Source organism: Prionailurus viverrinus, chromosome B1, assembly GCF_022837055.1.
Source record: "Prionailurus viverrinus isolate Anna chromosome B1, UM_Priviv_1.0, whole genome shotgun sequence".
Lineage (NCBI taxonomy): Eukaryota > Metazoa > Chordata > Mammalia > Carnivora > Felidae > Prionailurus > Prionailurus viverrinus.
Genome location: NC_062564.1, coordinates 34,679,792 through 34,697,718, shown reverse-complemented (window position 1 = coordinate 34,697,718; position 17,927 = coordinate 34,679,792). Strand labels below are relative to the sequence as shown.

The 17,927-nt window shown below is 48.6% G+C and overlaps 1 protein-coding gene across 5 annotated transcripts in view; it reads left to right on the top strand.

The window, feature by feature from the left end:
* The window catches only part of SLC25A37 (solute carrier family 25 member 37), a 40,521-nt gene extending 32,670 nt beyond the window's left edge, over positions 1 to 7,851 (top strand). For 3 of the 5 annotated variants that reach the window (XM_047856075.1, XM_047856076.1, XM_047856077.1), the window contains 3 exons: positions 2,267 to 2,495; positions 4,534 to 4,590; positions 6,670 to 7,851. In XM_047856075.1, the coding sequence (XP_047712031.1) occupies positions 2,267 to 2,495; positions 4,534 to 4,590; positions 6,670 to 7,190 (807 nt within the window). In that variant the 3' untranslated portion in view covers positions 7,191 to 7,851. Of the gene's footprint in view, positions 1 to 2,266; positions 4,322 to 4,533; positions 4,591 to 6,669 lie in introns of those variants that run through there. The other 2 variants (XM_047856079.1, XM_047856078.1) reach the window with 2 other exon arrangements.
* The last annotated feature ends 10,076 nt before the right edge of the window (positions 7,852 to 17,927 follow it).

The window sequence follows — 17,927 nt, the reverse complement described above, 5'->3', positions numbered from 1 at the left end:
ATTCCGAGCCAGGTGGAGTATTCACCCCTGCGAGTCAGGTGCCCTCTTGGTTGACAAGTGTGTGTCTCTTCCCCTGCTCTTGTTTGCTTATAATGTATCCTCCATCATTAAGCCTCTTCAGATACTTTTGGGAACATGTCAGAATAGGAAACAAACAGAAAGGCACAGGGACACTGACCCCGTCCATTCCCACCCGGCACTCCCCTGGAGTGTGGGCCCCAGTGTCCAGCAGCGGCTCTGGCTGGGCCAGGGGGTATGTTCCCTGGGCTAAAGTGGTGCATTTTTGATAACGCTAAATTGAATTTAAAGAACGGTTTTATGACCAGAGGTAGTCTTTGTTTTTGTTTCTGCTTTCTTTAAGCATTAAAAATGGCTTTTCTCGTAGAGAATGATCCTAATAGAGGGCAGTGGTGATTGCCACTCACATCATTACTGTTTGATGTCCTTTCTTGGCAAAATGAAAAGTTGCCCACGATGTGCCCATTTTCTTTGTGGTTTTTACCAAGCTGGTGAAATCTGAAAATTACTATGAATTTGAAAATTTTTTCTATTTTTAAGTTTTAAAATAAAAATTTTATTGATTTATGTTTTAAAATCCAAGCGTAATTAACACACAGTGTTATGTTAGTTTCAGGTGTACCGTATAGTGAGTCACCCCTTCCACACATTACTCAATGCCCAGCACGATGAGTGCACCACTTAATCCCCATCACTTACTTCGCCCATCCCTCCGCCCACCTGCCCTCTGGCGAACACACCAGCTTGTTCTTTATAGTTAAGGGTCTGCTTTTTTGTTTCTCTGGTTTTCTTTTCTTTGTTCCTTCGTTTGTTTCTTAAATACTACATATGAGCGTTAATTTAGATCATTGGTTTTCACGCTGTTCCTCTGAGCCCGTGAGTTGCTGGGTGGGGAGGTAGGGCTGTCTCTGCCTCGGAGTTGAGACATGGGCCCAGGGCCCTTCACCCCATTCTCAGTTAGAGAAATTCTTCAGTTTTACGTGTTAGGTTTGGGTACGATTTTGCTTGGTGTGGTAGAAGGATATCCATGCTAATGACTGGAGACCCTTTCCTCTAGGCTGTGTGTGTGTTGAGGGGAGTGGAGGAAGGCGTGCTGTTTGTTGCTTTTGCAGGACTGAGGCAGGGTGGGTCTTTCACCTGGGAGATACTGGGTTCTCCAGAGAGACCAAGCCATAAGAGCGATGGTGGGGAGAGTGTGTGTGTATGTGGAAAGAATTGGCTCGTTGTGATTATGGAGGCTTGGGGAATCGAAATCTGCAAGGCAGGCCAGCTGGAGATTCAGGGAAGAGCTCCAGTCCAGAGACTTTCTGGAGGCAGAATTCTTTCTTCCTTGGGGGACAACAGGTTGTTTTTTCTTCTTCGGGCTTTCAACTGATTAGATGAGGCCCACCATATTACAGAGGGTAATCTGTTTTGCTCAGTCTGATTTAATGGTTTCAATGTTAATCACACCTAAGAAATGCCTCCATAGCGACATCTAGAGTACTGTTTGCTATAGTTGGAGCCAGCGTGGGTACTGTGGTCTTGCTACATGGACGTGTAGATTAATTGTCACACCTACGCAAGTGCCCAGGAAATCTGAAGGGATAACAAAGATGGGGGAAAGCCGAGCTTCTGCCTCACGGAGGCAAGGCTATATACAGGAAGAAATTATGAACAAGACCATTTATATTTACGTGCTAACTTCAGAAGACAAAATGTGAAGTGCATTTAGAGGAGATGTGGGATGAAGCCCAGAGGGCCCCTGGGAGATTCCTCTTTGGGGCTGAACAGCAGGAGCATTCAGACCATGGAGGTCCCAGATAAGTGAGGACACAGGCTTTAGGACCAGAGTGGGAACCACAGGATAATAATACTTCCATTTGACTAGGTCTCTGAGTTAAGGGTTTCATATACATGATTTCATTTGACGTTAGCCAGAATCCTGTTTTTTGTTTTTGTTTTTTTTTTTAATTGGGGGTCCCGAGGTCCAGAGAGGTTAAGGGATTCCTCAGGGGTCACACAGCTTGCCATCTGCCTCTTCCCAATCCTGCCCACCCCCGCAACCATTTCCCCCCTTTGCTGGGCATAACGAAATCCACGTGTGTACGTGAAGGCGGAAGGAGGGAATAAATGTGTTCTTCGCCGAGAAATCCTATGGAACTCCGAAAATGGGCCATTTCCTCTCCTTCTCCCCGCCCCGGGTCTTCTTTTTCCTCTTCACCGTCCTTGTTAACTTCCACCGTTTTGTTTTCTCGCCCTCCCCTAGACACGAATGCAGAGTTTGAATCCAGATCCCAAAGCACAGTACACCAGCGTCTACGGAGCCCTCAAGAAAATCATTCGGACTGAAGGCTTCTGGAGGCCCCTGCGAGGCCTCAACGTGATGGTGATGGGTGCGGGGCCGGCCCACGCCTTGTATTTTGCCTGCTACGAAAACATGAAAAGGACTTTAAATGCCGTTTTCCACCACCAAGGAAACAGCCACCTAGCCAACGGTATTTTGAAAGCGTTTGTCTGGAAGTTAGAGAGCTCTCTCCTTCAACAGACCCTTCCCCAGGGCTCTCCTCCCTGTGACCCAGCAGCCTGACGCCTCATCTCCGCCATGCTTGCTTATGAATAAAGAACTCTAGAGTCGTGTGTGCGCACACACCCAGACACATGCACACACACACACACACACACGCACACGCTTTTTCTGTTCCCCTCCTTCGCTTTCTAAAGCCTGGGGACAGTCGGTGACAGAGGTGTTTCAGTTTTCATTGTTGTGTGGGTTTTTCCATTTTGTTTTGTTTTTTTTTGTTTGTTTTGTTTTGGTGTTTTTGTTTTTTTTTTAAACACGCAAAAGCACTTAATGATCAGATCTAGGAAAAAAAAAAAACCCTGACTAGAAACAAAACTTTTCAATACTGGATTCCAAAAAAAAAAAAAAAAAAAAGTTATCTGGACAGCTTCTTTGAGACTATTTAAAAAACTGGTTCAACAGGTCTCTACAACGTCAAGATCTAACTAAGCTTTAAAAGGTCAAGAAGTTTTATGGCTGACAAAGGATTTGCGGCAGCACAGGCGACCTTTCCCACCTTAAGCTTCTGGGGATTTGGGAATTTCACCCCCATTCTCTTCCGTTGGTCTCAGTGGCATCTCTGTGGAGGAGGAGTTTTCTTTTGTTGTTTTGAGGGCAAGAGGCGGGCGGGGGCTCGAGTTGGCACGGGGCTCCTACACAGCCGTGTTTTCCCGGGCCCAGCTCAGCGGCTCTTTTCACCTCTCCTGTGGGTTTGGCTTTTGTCGGGTTTCGTTTGGGTGGGGAAGGGGACTGCGGAGAGCAGCCTAAGGTGTACTTTAACAAAATTCGTGTTTCGACAGTGGACAGGTAGAGTGACCAGCGGCCAACCTTTCCCCTTCTCGTTTTGTTGTACTGAGAGTGCCCCATCAGCAAACCCTGGTAATAACAACCCCCCACCCCCCGGCTGGTTTGCAGACATTCGTTTCGCTTTTTAAAAATGGGCCCCTGGTTGCATTTATTAAGACAGGCGCTGCGGGCCACGCTCTGATGCCGTCCCTGAGTCCGTGGCCTTGGGGTTCGACTTCTGCTGCAACTGCCTTGTGTAATGTTTAGTCCCTTGGTCACTGAGCCCCGTGGCGGTGGTTTGATGCAACACAGTTCTGCCCAGTGCTGTTACGGCTTCGCTGCGACGTATGCCGTGGTTGCATTTTGACCTTTCTGGTGGTGATCGTAAGTGTGGGCGGAGGGGGAAGGGGGCTGTGTATGCATTTCTGAAGCGTTATCCCGCTATTTCTCATTCCTCCCACCTTTGGGTGCTCGTCTTAATTGGCTGGGCAGTGGCACTTGCCTGGGGAGGAAACCCAGAGCCAAAAGCAAAGTTCCAGGCCCCAATCAGACTTGGGAAGTGCCTGGTTCTTGAAGCCAGGCCAGATGGGAGCCTCGGATGGGGTCTGTCGTCCCTGAGACAAGTCCTAGCTTTGCCAACTAACCCTGGAAATCTGCCGCATGCAGATCTTCCTGATGCCTGCTTCCCCTGCCTGTTTTCTTGAAAGTACCCGGATTTGATTAAGGATTTTTTTTTAAAATGTCTTTTCTGACTTCTTCTCCCCTCTTAGCTGTGTACATAATACCATTCCGTTTGATTGCTCTGGCTCAAGGGCAGAGGGAGTTAGTCTGTAGACAAAGGTGAGGGACAGGGGAGCATTAAAAGCTGGACAGTTTTCTGCTGGAGAAAGCCACGAAGTGTGGTTTCCGGGTACCATCCAACATCGGCGGGTCTAGCCTTTCCGAGCATTGACTACAGATCTGCAAGATGAAAATGTGGGTACCTGTGCCTGTGTTACCTTCTCCCCATTTCCCCCAACAGTTCGATCGTCACTTTATGTCTTTAAGAGTCTGTGCTCACCTGGGTGGAGCTGGTTGTAGATTTTGCTTCTTAGAAAGCGGTGCAGGGTTCCATCTGATTTTAGGTTCCAGGAACTTCCTCAGAACACCCGGTCCCTGAGGGTAATTTTCTGGAGTTTGTTTTGCAGGGATAGCTGGGAGTATGGCCACCCTGCTCCACGATGCGGTAATGAATCCAGCAGAAGGTAATGCTTCATGGTCCCAGGGAATGGCAGAAGGGGATGTGCAAAGGGGCAGGAAAAAAAGGTGGTGGCGGGGACAGAAGGTCGGGCAAGGGGACTTCCAGCCTCCAGTCAGAATAAGTAGGAGAATTCTTTACCATGTTAGCAAAGGCCTTGAAAAGAGGCAAGCATTTGAGCTTATGGTGTTCCTCTTACACAGAGCTACTGGGACTGTGATCCGTGGACCATGTTAGGAATGCCAATTCTAGTCCCATCTCAGACCTGCTAAATCCGAACCTCTCGGGGTATAGACAGAGTCTGTTTTTTCAATTTCTTAAGTTAAAAATTTTTGTTTGAGAGAGAGCGACAGAGCATGAGGTGGGGAGGAGGAGAGAGAGGGGGAGACACAGAATCTGAAGCAGGCTCCAGGCTGCTGCTCTGAGCTGTCAGCACGGAGCCCGACATGGGGCCCAAACCCACAAACCGTGAGATCATGACCTGAGCTGAAGTCAAGCCCTCAACCGACTGAGCCACCCAGGCGCCCCAGAGAATCTGTCTTAACGAGCTCCCTGGGCGATCCTTTTGCACTCCTCTAAAACCTGTGTGTACGGGTATGTGTGCACGTGCGCACAGGTGCATGCGGGCGCACACACGCACACACACACACACGCCCTCTGGCCCTTGTTAACCTTTATTAACCCTAGGCAAATTTAAGGGGAACCCGTCAAAGGCCATCATGCGGGCTTTGGTTCAATTTACTTTTTTAAAAGAGATTTGGAATTATTAGGGACACTTTGAAACGTAACACAAGTGTAGAGAGAAGAGTGTTAGGAACGACCACGTGCACATCACTCTACTTGTGAATTAACCTTTGGCCATCTCGTCTTAGCCAACTCCTCCCACATTATCTTTTTTTTTTTTTATTTTGAATTTTGGGAGCATTATAAAACTATGAAACAGTTGTCAGCTGTGGGGACTTGAGCCCTTAGCCGACTCGGGTCCACACAGCGAGGAGATTTGGGACCTGGTATTGGGCCACTTCTCAGCTGGGCTGTTCTCTGTGTGACATGTATGAGTCTCTCCACCTTTCCCCCCATCTGAAAATGGTCCCTCGCCAGAAGGGAAAAATCAGAGGTAAAATGTCAGCCTTTCACGTCTTGTGTTCCGAGTTTGTCTGTTTTTGTCTCTTAAGGTTGAAATTTCTTATTTGCTCTCTGCTGCCTCCCATGCCCGGGCAGACAGGGACTCCTTGTTCTGACCTTCAGGGACTTGATGGGTCAGACTGGGAGGTGGGCTTCTGTTTTTATGTGTTTAAAGCAGTGTGGACAGGGACCTGGTGAGTGACCGGTTAACTAGACCATGTCATCCCGGCAAGAATTTTGTTTCTACTTTTAAAGGAGGAACAAGTGAGGTTCAGCACCCTCTCTCCTCTTTGACATAATGGTTTAAGGACTTCATTTCTTTCAAAGTAAAGCCAGCACACTGTATGTGTTCATTTGGTGGTGCGTGGGGGGCTATTCAGACCCTTAGGCCTGAGGGACCACAGCTGGCCCTCATTGGCTTCATCCTTTGAACCAGCAGCTGCCCGGGTCTTCATTGGACTTTGTCATTGAATTTGGGCTGACATAATTCCAGTGTGTCTTCCAAGAGCGCTGTGACACACAGAAGCTAGAAACGCTGAGTCCGGACCACATACAGAGAATAAAGGACAGGACGCGGGAGCAGCCGGGAGGGAGGAGGGCGGAGAGACCGGGGGGCAGGATTCGGTTTTGTGGTGGGTGTGATGCTGGAGGCCCGCGGGCTCTGGGGGGATCAGATCAGTGAATCTAGTCTGAAGTGGCTGCCTCGTTTGGGGACCACCCTGAACAGGATTCAGGGGGGAGAAACCAGGCGCTGGGGCCTGGGGCCACCTTTGGAAACGGGGAGTGCCCGGAGCTGGCTCTGGGTCCTCAGGCTGGGGGCTGCGTGTGTGCTAGCTCTCCGTGACCTGTTACCAGTGTGTCTAAACTTGCTTGTTTCTCTTTATGGCCTGGCTTCCCATTTCACTGCGACCTGGGGTGGGGCCGATCCCAACCCATTGCCTGCCCGCGGCCCCGACCACAGTTGTGAAGCAGCGCATGCAGATGTACAACTCGCCACACCGGTCGGCCCTCAGCTGCGTCTGGACGGTGTGGAGGACCGAGGGCTTGGGGGCCTTCTACCGGAGCTACACCACTCAGCTGACCATGAACATTCCCTTCCAGTCCATCCACTTCATCACCTACGAGTTCCTGCAGGAGCAAGTCAACCCTCATCGGGGCTACAACCCGCAGTCCCACATCATCTCAGGCGGGCTGGCCGGGGCCCTCGCCGCAGCCGCCACCACCCCCCTGGACGTGTGCAAGACCCTCCTCAACACGCAGGAGAACATGGCCCTCAACCTGGCCAACATCAGCGGCCGGCTGTCGGGCATGGCCAACGCCTTCCGGATGGTGTACCAGCTCAATGGCCTGCCCGGCTACTTCAAGGGCATGCAGGCCCGCGTCATCTACCAGATGCCCTCCACTGCCATTTCCTGGTCCGTCTATGAGTTCTTCAAGTACTTCCTCACCAAGCACAAGCTGGAGAATCGAACTCCATACTAAAGGAATGGGCTGTGGGCAGTGGTTCCAGAATCTTTTATTTTTAAAAGGCTTTCCCTGCCTGCCTCCGTTCCCTTGTCCTCGCACCGAGGTGATTTTGGCGGGGTGTTTGCAGGATGGGCCCTCCGCTCCCCTGTTGCCTTAGAGGGAGGGGACAGCCGCTTACCGGAAGGCCGTCCGCAGGGACATCCGAGGTGGTAGGTGGGGAAAGACTGGAAGGGAAGCAAGAAATGGCTTTTTGTCTCCCTTCCTCTGGCAAGAATGTAGCTTTTCTGCCTCACTGTAGCAGTCTCCTGCCCTAGGCTCGCAGTTCGCACGAGAGGGGAGAAAATGTGCAGTGACTGAAAACATTAAAGAAAAAAAAGAGAGAGTTCTGTATATAAAAGTTCCAGCACACAGTATAAAATAGATGGATAATGTTTATCCTTTATTTTTCTACGTAGACGTTTTTGGATTTGTGTGTGTGCCTGTGCGTGTGTACAGATAGGTGTTACAGCTGGGACTATGAAGCTGTTTTTTAAAAAAATAGAGGGCTGAAGGCTTCCATCGGGTTAAGTTAAAAAGGCACCGAAGTGGTAAATTGCTGAATGCGGCCTAAAATTGTGCGGAGCCCCCCAGATGGAAGTTTCACTTGAATGTAAAATAATAAAGTTTATATTTTGAATTTCTCTTTTCATGGGGGAAAAAGGTACGTGGAAAATGAAATCATGAGCTATTACTTCCAGCTACTTTTTGTTTTTTTCTCCTTTTGTTCAGTCAGTCACCTTTGTGCTAAAAATTCCTGGACCAAAGATCTGGCCCTGGGGCACTTTGTCTTGCTGTATGCACGCACGCACGCATGCGTATATAATGGTGGCACATATATAATGTGGCACGGTCACACTGGAGGACCGTGGTCCCCAGTAGGGTTAGGATGACTAGTCTTACGCCTACTGAGACCATTCCCTTCCTTGTGGTGAGTGACGGGAACGCCTCTCTCTGGTCCAGCACTCGGTAGCTCTTGAAATGCCAACGTTTTACTTGTTGGGCGGGCAGCTGGGATAAATCCTACCCCATATTCCTGGGACTTCTTTCTGCTTCAGCCTTTAACTGGCACTTCAGATACTCTTGTCTGTGTGTGTGTTGGCTAAATCTGCTTCCTGGTGCCATTTTAGGGATTTTTAAAAACATTGCAAGTATGTCTATGGTATTTGTTCATCCCTCTGCCACCCTTAGTTCACCTGTCACAGAGCCTCTCACCTCACAGTGACAGAGGCCAGGCGCTCGGGCTGAACCCAGCTGCTGAAGTGAGGCCCGGACTCTAATGCACATGTCAAGATGCCTCTCTAGAACTATCTTCAGCCTCACTTAGTCTGCATCAGCTGAGAACTCGAGGCCTCACTGCCTTGTTTTCTGAAATGGTGCATCTGAGCCAGATTATCACTAAGAAAGTGCAACTTTGTTTCCTGCACCCACTGCCCTTTGCCAGCCCTCTCCAAGGGAAGAGGCAATTGCCTTGTAGAGCCCTTTAAAAAGGAGCAGGAGGCACGTGTATTTTCAGCCTTCACGCTGTTGCCCCTCACCTTCCGCACGGTCCACGGTCGATGTAGTGCATCTCGCTCCCTGAGGCTCAGACCCAGGCCCCTTTGGAGGCTCTTATTCCTGCCAAGAAGTCAGGGACAGTTTTCCTCTGGAGACGCTGCACACTGCCTCCAGGGGTAATTTTGAGGTCAGGGATAGGGGAGTGCCCTGTCAGGGAGCTCCCACTTGTGCCCCATGAACAGGACCGTGTTCCCGGCCTGGGAGGGCTCCACTGCTGACCTGTCCACTTTGGAGTTAGCCGCCCCCCCCCCCCCCACACACACCAGTTGGAAACCAGCTGCAGCAAGCCTGTGCCCCACTGTGGGTGCAAAAAGCCCACGGAGACCACGGTGCTGTGGGAAGTGTTCACATCCTCTGTGAACATGCTGTGCATTACTGTTAAGTTCTGCAAAAGGAAGAAAACTAGAGAGAATTCTAAATTATCCAACCACTTTTTGTCCACGTAAGATAGGCTGCAAAATATTCTTTAATCTCTTGCAGGATTTTGTTTTCGATGTTATTCAGAAAAGAAACTGTTCCCCTCACTAGGAGATCTCCTTGGGATGCAAGGAGAGGCAGGAAGGGAGTTTGAGCGCTCTGGGGGCTGAGCTGGAAAGTCGGCCTGTGGCTGTCCTCTCACCGTACACGTGGATTGGCTAGGAAATGGTGCCTTCCCCACTCTGTCTTTGTGAGGCCGGATAAGCCATGTTTCTGAGTTTTGAAGGTTGTGAAGCACTAAACAAATATAAGTGGGCTGCGTTTTGCGGGAACTGACTTTCCTCCTTGCCCTGGGCTCCAGAGTTTGTATTGTTGCCCCGTGCAGACTGTGACTTTGACATTGAGAAGTAAATAGGAAAATGTTCTCGCTGCACCCCAGTGACGACCACCTTCGCGTGATCATGGCATGTGCTTGGACATTGTACTCAGGCAATGCCACTTGAGTACAGTGCTCGATAACTGTGCATGCACACGGGTGTGAACGCTAAAGCCCAGACCGTGACTTGCGATGCAATCATTTGTAGACCAGAGCATTATCTTAGAATTAAAAAGTTGATTCTTTTCAGATGCTATAAAGCTTCAATCCAGGACTACGTCTTCTTACCTTTGGATTGAATCTAGCGACTGACTGGCCTACATCCTTCTGTGTGTCTTCTGTTTCTGTTTTTTTTTTTTTTTTTTTTTTTTTTAACGATGATGCCTTACTCCAAGCCCTGTCCTCCAACGTCCCCCTAACGCTGCATCTCCAACCCATTGTTATGCTAGGAAGGTTTTATTTAGCTTCACTTAAGGATGGTCGTGTCTGTTGCGGGCGAAGGTACTGCTGCTTCTGACCTGTGAGATGCACCATGTGTGAGAGTGAGCAGGTGTCGTTTCCTAAATGTCTGAAGGAAATAGAATTTCTGCTGGCACGTGTTGCCAGCTCCTCGGAGCAGGGACAAATGTACGTTCATGCGTGGGGATATTTCGGGCTTTCTGCTACGGTGGTGACACTGGAGCTAGAGAAAATAAAAGTCTTGATCTTTGAAGAGTTGTGGGCTCTGTGGTGGGAATATTGAAAAAAGAGGAGAATGGACGGAGAGAAGGAGCCTAATCCATGGGGCTGGTGCCTCGTCCAGCCCCGCTTATTAAAAACCGGACCCGTGGCTGTGAGAGAAAGTGCCATTTCCGCTCGCTTAGAAATGGAGGCAGATCGGGGGCGCTGGGTGGCTCAGTCGGTTAAACGTCCAACTTCAGCTCAGGTCATGATCTCGCTGCTTGTGGGTTCGAGCCCCACGTCAGGCTCTTGTGCTGACAGCTCAGACCCTGGAGCCTGCTTTGGATCTTGGGTCTCTTTCTCAAAAATAAATAAACATCGCAATAGAAGAGAAATGGAAACAGATTACCATGTTGGCTGGCCCAGGGACGGTCACATTATGATGTCGGGGCCAGGGCGAAGAGCTGCCTCCGGCTTTGCTCTCCATGCTGGAGAGGGTGGCAGTTTTCTTTCCTGGTGTGGGAGTGTGAGGGTGACAGGCTGCAAGAACATGGTATGCACCGCCTTGGTACCTGGCATGTGCCTGTTTCTCTCTCTGCCCTTGTACCTGGTATGTGTGTGTCTCTCTTTGTCTCTCTCTCTCAGCCCAGGTACCTGATACATGCACCTCCCCACCTCCCGTCTTCCTGGAAGACCCAAAAGTGACCAGAATCCACACGTAGTTCCTACACATCATAGGTTAAGCCGGAGAACTAAACCCTTTCTGGAGGTAGGAGAGGGTGGAGAGAGGTCTCAGACCCCTTTGCAAAGCCAGGGACGCGTCTTGACTGTTCACACGGTGTCAAGGTCAAGGAACCTACTCGCAGCCTCACCACCGAAAGCCTTGGTGAGGGAGGAGAGTCCCAACTGAGGGCAGGCCTGAGAACCAGCCATGGCCAAGGGTGCGGGAGCTGGGAAGAGGGGCCACAGGGCGCAGAAGGCGTGAGATAAACTTGCAGCTGTGTAATCTTACCGAAGGCCAACTCGAAGTTCACCCGTGGCTGGTGGGTGATTGTACTCGCTGGGATGGGGGGCAGGTATGGCCGGTATGCGTTTGCAGCTCGTGCAGATCCATTCGGCAGACAATCCTATCCCTGCCCCCATGACATCCATCTGCCGCCAGTCTGCAGTGTGTCCCTCGAGCAGGGCACCGTGCCTGGTGCTGTGGGGAAAATAGCCAAGCGTGAGATGTGGCTTCCGCCCTCTCCAGCCTGAGCTCATAGAATAGAAGGGAAGACGTGGAAGTAAAACAGAAACGAGATGCCGTTAGACCAGACTCCACGACCGCGGCTTACTTGAGCCTCTTACTCACGGCTGTGTCCCCACCAGTGACGTACAGTGCATTTCTTCCCAGCTTTGCCTTCGGTACTGGCACATTGCTAGCTTGAAATCGGCAATGGTAGGAATGTTTAGCCACAGAAATAGGCAAATGCTATGAATCAGGGCTTTTTCTTCCCAGCCCACCACAGCTGGCACGCAGCTCTTGGCACGTGGCAGGTGTTTTAGTAAATGTGTGCCGAGAGAAGGGAAGGAGATAAACTTGTCATGCTCAGCCTGCGTGCCTTCTAGTGCTGGCCCCCTCAGTTCCTCCTGTGGCAGAGGCCGTCTTCACCACTCAGGAGTCCTCTCCAGCACCTCCACGCTCCTCACACTCCAGCCCAAGAAAAGCCATGAAGGGAAGGAGGTTCCCTTTCCTGCTGGGCCTATGTCTCCTTTCCGTCTGAGTTCCCGTGGCCTCCAGTTGGTCAGCCGCCCCTTCCGGGAGAGACGCCAGTACTACCCACAAGAGGGACCTTAATGAACAAACAGAGAAGAATGTCGCAAGCCCAGAGTTGTACAAGAGAGAGACACAAACTCTGGGAGCAGGGAGTGCTAGTACTGCTCGCAGGGAAATGAGTTGTCTTCAGTCGATTGCAGAATGCGGTGAGTGGCTTAAGAATCATGAGGACAGGGGCGCCTGGGTGGCGCAGTCGGTTAAGCGTCCGACTTCAGCCAGGTCACGATCTCACGGTCCGTGAGTTCGAGCCCCGCGTCGGGCTCTGGGCTGATGGCTCAGAGCCTGTTTCCGATTCTGTGTCTCCCTCTCTCTCTGCCCCTCCCCCGTTCATGCTCTGTCTCTCTTTGTCCCCCCCCCCCCCAAAAAAAATAAACGTTTAAAAAAAAAAATTAAAAAAAAAAAAAAAGAATCATGAGGACAAGTAGGGAAAACAGCTGAGTTTGCAGCCATCTGAGCATTGTGCAGGGTGCCCTAGTGGTAAATTGCAAATAGGTGCTTTGGCTGCCGTCAGCTTTGACCTTTCGTCAGTAGGTAACGGGGAGCCACGAAGGGTCTTGGAGCAGAGGACACCGTGAGCTCGGCTCTAGGAAGAGTCATCTGGAGGAAGTAGAGAGGATGGAGTGGAGAAGGAATACTGGGGAGGCCAGGAGACGGTCGCTTTGGTGCCACCGTGAAATTGCCCAGAAGAGGGATAGTGAAGGGAAGAGGCAAGGGCGACTGGGACAGAGTGTGCGCAGCTGATGAGAGGGTAAGTGTGGAATCAGCGGGGCTTGGGAGGTGCATGACTGTAGGGCAAGATGAGAACGAGGACTTGCTGTCTGAGAGCAGGGGTGGTGTCGAGAGGGAGAACTGGCTGGGAGAAATATCAGGTGGTGGCCGAGCTGGTGCCTTGTCTCGACATCCATCCGGCTCTCCTAGCCCTGGTTCTCCTTAGGCATGCGCGAGCCCATGGCTCCGAGCTCTTGGCTAACAGCTGCTTCTTTAGCTTCCCTCTCTTGGCTTCTGTTTCCCTGCCTTCCTCCCGGCCACCCACCTTTACTACCATCTCTGGTTCTGTTGAACTTAAGAATAGGCTCCCCAACATATGCCAGTGTCCGATTTAGCTTCCTGTGTAAAGGAATAAAGAGAAACGGGCTAGGATAGCAGGATGGATGTTTGAGATCCTGAACAGGTCAGTGTTTCCAGAACTTTCTTCTCATTGGAATGTCCTCCTCCCTCTCCTGCTTCTTCCCCACTTCCCTTCTCTGCCCGTCCAAGTCCTATCTTTAAGGTGCCCTGAAGATGGCACTTACTACCCCATTGCGGTCCATCCTGACTCTTGTATCAAATGTGATCTTTCTCTTTCTCATCAGCACCTGGCCTAGAGCGCTGGGGCCTACCTCACTTTGCACTTTGCACTTTTGTTACCGTCTGTCCGGAATGGGTGCCCCATGAGAACTGAGACTGCTGTTCATTCACTCTTGTCTCCATAGCCCCCCAAACTAACATTTCCCCCATTCTGCATAAGAGCAACCATCATTGTTAATTGTATTTAGCAAGCTTCTGAAGTCCTGTTGCGTTTGGAAGGCCTGTGGGACATCGGAGGTGGAGATACCTACCCAGAATTAATTACAGTGCTCAGGAGAAAAACTGGAACCCGGGCTAAGGATTTGACCATTACCTGAAGGGGTATGATGGCTGAAGAAGCCATGCACACAGATGAGAGCCGACAAGAACCTTGTGGAATGCTCATATTTAATGATGAGAGAAATAGGGGCACCTGGGTGGCTCCATTGGTTGAGCGTCCGACTTTGGTTCAGGTCATGATCTCACGGTTTGGGAGTTTGAGCCCCACATCATGCTCACTGCTGTCAGCACAGAGCCCACTTTAGATCCTCTGTCCCTCCCCCGTCTCTGCCCCTCCCCGGCTTGCACTCTTTTTCTCAAAAATAAAACATTAAAAAAAATAAATGTAATCATGAGAGAAATAGGAACTGGGAGACACTGGAGTGGTCAGAACATGATGAAGGTTGCCAAGAGGTGAGGCTTCCACGAAGGGGGAGGGGTCATCGGTTCTACCTGCTTCTTTGTAATGTAAAAATAGCTGAAGCCATTTTTAAAAATTCCCAGATTTTTCTCCTTGCTCTTGTCCTCTTTGTCCTTGGTTTGTTTTCCCCTCCTTACTTTTGCCTTTTCTGGTTCCCTTCTAAACCCCAGCTTTGCAGTTCAGCTGCTTTCCCTCCCACTGCCGTTCCTAATGTATCTGACATAATATTCCAGTAGCCATGAGGCACCTGGGTGGCTCAGTCAGCTGAGCATCCGACTTCAGCTCCAGTCATGATCTCATATCATGAGTTCGAGCCTCGAGTCAGTTTGTACTGACAGCTCAGAGCCTGGAGGCTGCATCGTATTCTGTGTCTCCCTCTCTCTCTGCCCCTCCCCAACTCATGCTTTGTCTCCATCTCTCAAAAATGAGTAAATGTAAAAAAAAAAAAAAAAAATTCCAGTAGCCTCCCAAGATGATAAGCAGAGAAGGACTTCTCTTCTGCACTTCCCAGGATTATTCATGAAAGTCAAAAGCTGGAAACAAACTGGATATCTATCTATCAAGAAGTTAAATGATTTGCAGAACATTCGGGCTATCCTAGTAGTTTAGTGGGAAGGAAGGAAAATTCATGAAGGGTCTCCAGCCAGACACTTAAAATTCGGACCCCCAGTATGTGTATACAATTTGAGAATAATTCCAAGCTTACTTTTCTAGCCTTGCCTCCTAAAAGTAGTATTATTTGGGGGAACATGTGTGCTTTCTTTGGTGAACATGTGGATATGAGGTGACACTTGAGAATTCCAGGTTTCTGTTGACAAAGCTTCGTAAGGAAGCTCTTTGCTTATGTTCTTATTTACCCATGGCAGTCATGACCTTGTGTTTTCCATTGTTGGTGGGGAACCTGGGGGGAACCATGGGCTAAGAGAACACACGTGCCATGGTAGGAGGGACAGCCCAGCCTGTGTTCACTGTTTACTGAAACTCCTCTATGCGAAGAAAAAATATAAATCCAGATGATACTGGCAGTGTTTTTTGTCCTTGACCCATGGCCATTGAAGCCTGTCATTGCTTTCGAGTCCTCATGAATTTCTGTTGTTGTGAAGGACTCACAGCTGAAAGCTCTTCCTGAATGAAGCAGAACGTAGCTGAAGCTTCATGAGGCCCAGAGCCACAGAGGGAGGCACCGTGGATATCTGGGTTCCTCATTATTGTCATACTGGCCCTTGTGGTGGCTGCCTTTAAGGGAAGAGGTAGCTTAAGAAGAAGAAATGAAGAGTAATACTGTGAACATATGCTCTCATCTGTCTATGGATTTGTGGAAGTGGATTCTGGCTTTCTGCTGAATAGTGAGAATATTTTCTTGGTGGATGCCTTTAGCTTAGGTTGGCAGGCGACAAATATTATCCCAAGATTCATATTCTGAGCTTAATGTAACCACGTGAGTGAAATATTTCGGCAAATTCTCTCCCTTTCCCTAATTGTAACTGTGTAATATTTGTAATAAAATAATGTGCAAACTTTACTGAAAAACCCATAATGCCCTAATTTTGTGTAGCACTGGGCTTCACGAGGTTTTAAGGAGTACCGCTTTATGGTACGTGCTTCCAATCATGAGAGTCCCAGGCAACAAAAATACCCAAGGATTGAAGGCAATGTCCTTTTTGTTCAATTGCCTTGGGCCCAAGACTGAAAAAACATCACCAGCCTAAAAGCTGGTAAGACCCAAGTGCCAACAGCTTCCTTTGGTACTTGCTTATGTTCTAGCATTTCCAATGATCCTATTCATGGTTTAGTTTACGTCCATAATAGTGAAACTTTATGGTCAATTCACAATCTCCAGGCGGTTGTATGTGTATGACCTCATCTCTTAATCTGGTTAAATTATACATTAAGGGGTTCATGGTTCATGGTACTGAAACAGCAATCATACTGAGAGGAGCAGCCAGGAAAAAAGAATGTTCTAGATGGAAAGACTATACCAGACCCTGAGCCCATTATTTGCATGGTAGAAAAACTTCCTTCACACAGAATGGAGGCTGAGGTTCTAAGCCTCATGGTGGTGTTCCAATGAGGGAGGGTTGCCAAGAGCACTCATATGCAAATGTTCTTAGAGTCTCACCGTCATGCTTCATCTGATCCAGCTTCCTATTTTGAAGAGATTACTTTTTGCTGGTATGACTTAGATCAAAACCTTTGTGTTTATGAAGCTGTCTTGAGTTTCCACCTTGGCCTCTAGAACTCTTTTGTTTTTAAGATCAGCAAGTTAGAAAAAACATATGTGAAAAGCATACAATTATCTTGCAGTGAATGCTAATACGCGGTTAATTTTATTTGTTGCTATAATGAAGTAATTTATTTGGTCTGGTGCATTTTAACCATTGCGCACACAGTAGATGGGTCAGCATGTGTAAAGGCCTGGACACCAGTCCTGCAGGTCGCTGACTGGTTGGGCAATCTTGAGGGGCTTTGGGCAAATCATTTAATCTCTCCGGTCTACAGTTTCCTCATCTGCAAAATGAAAGGGTTGGGCCAGATGTCCTGTAATAGTTCCTTAAGCTGCAACAGCTTATATTCATATCATATAGGCTCTAAGCAGTCTCTAAGTCTGTAATTAAAGTATGATTACATGCTTTTTATATGAGATTGGAAAGAGGATCTTCACCGACCTTTTAGCCCACCTGCCACAAAGAATCATTCATTATCATTTTTCTTTACCACCATTTGCTTCTCATTTCCTGTACAAATAAAATACAGAAATCCAGGAACTTGGTGTCGGAAAAGGATGGATGTAAGTGTACTTCGCATCCTTCTCTTTCATATGCTTTCTTTTTTTTTTTTTTAATTTTTTTTCAACGTTTATTTATTTTTGGGACAGAGAGAGACAGAGCATGAACGGGGGAGGGGCAGAGAGAGGGAGACACAGAATCGGAAACAGGCTCCAGGCTCTGAGCCATCAGCCCAGAGCCCGACGCGGGGCTCGAACTCGGACCGCGAGATCGTGACCTGGCTGAAGTCGGACGCTTAACTGACTGCGCCACCCAGGCGCCCCTTTCATATGCTCTCAATGGCTACATCTCTGGACAACTGGAATTAAATAATTTAATTGCCTATATGTCTACCTAAATTCTGAGGACCAGTTGCTGTGTGTTGAACTCTCAGCACAATGCTTGAAACAAAATAGGTCATAATGTATCAAGCGCCTGCAGCTTGGGGAATGTAATAGTAGTAATACCCTTGTTTTCACCTAGTGTATGACTAGGAAGGCACCATGTGGGTTTTCTGTGGCTTCTTTTTTATTGCAGAGACTATACGTTTAAGCTTAAAATTTTATGTATCTATATACTTAATTTTTTAGAATAGTTTTAGGTTCACAGTAAAATTGTGAGGAAAGGACAGAGTTTCATCTACCACCTGCCCCTGCCCATGCACAGCCTCCCTCATTATTAACATCCCACCAGAGTGGTGCATTTGTTACAATTGATGAACCTACACTGACACATCAATATCTCCCAAAGACTTTAGTTTATTTACATCAGGGTTTGTGTTTGGCGGTTGCGCATGGGTTTGGACAGACATAATGACGTGTGTCCATTGTTATAGTATCATGTGGGGTAGTTTTGTTGGTCTAAAATCTGGTGTGATCTGCCTGTTTACCCCTCCCTTCCCCTAACCCCTGGCAACTACTGATCTATTTACTGTTCCCATAGTTTGCCGTTTTTTACAATGTCCTATAACTTGGAGTCAAGTGTGTAGTCTTTTCAGAGAGGCTTCTTTCACTTAGTTCATATACATGTAAGTTTCCTCCATTTATTTGCATGGCTTGATGTCTCATTCTTTGTAATGCTGAATAATACTCCATTGTCT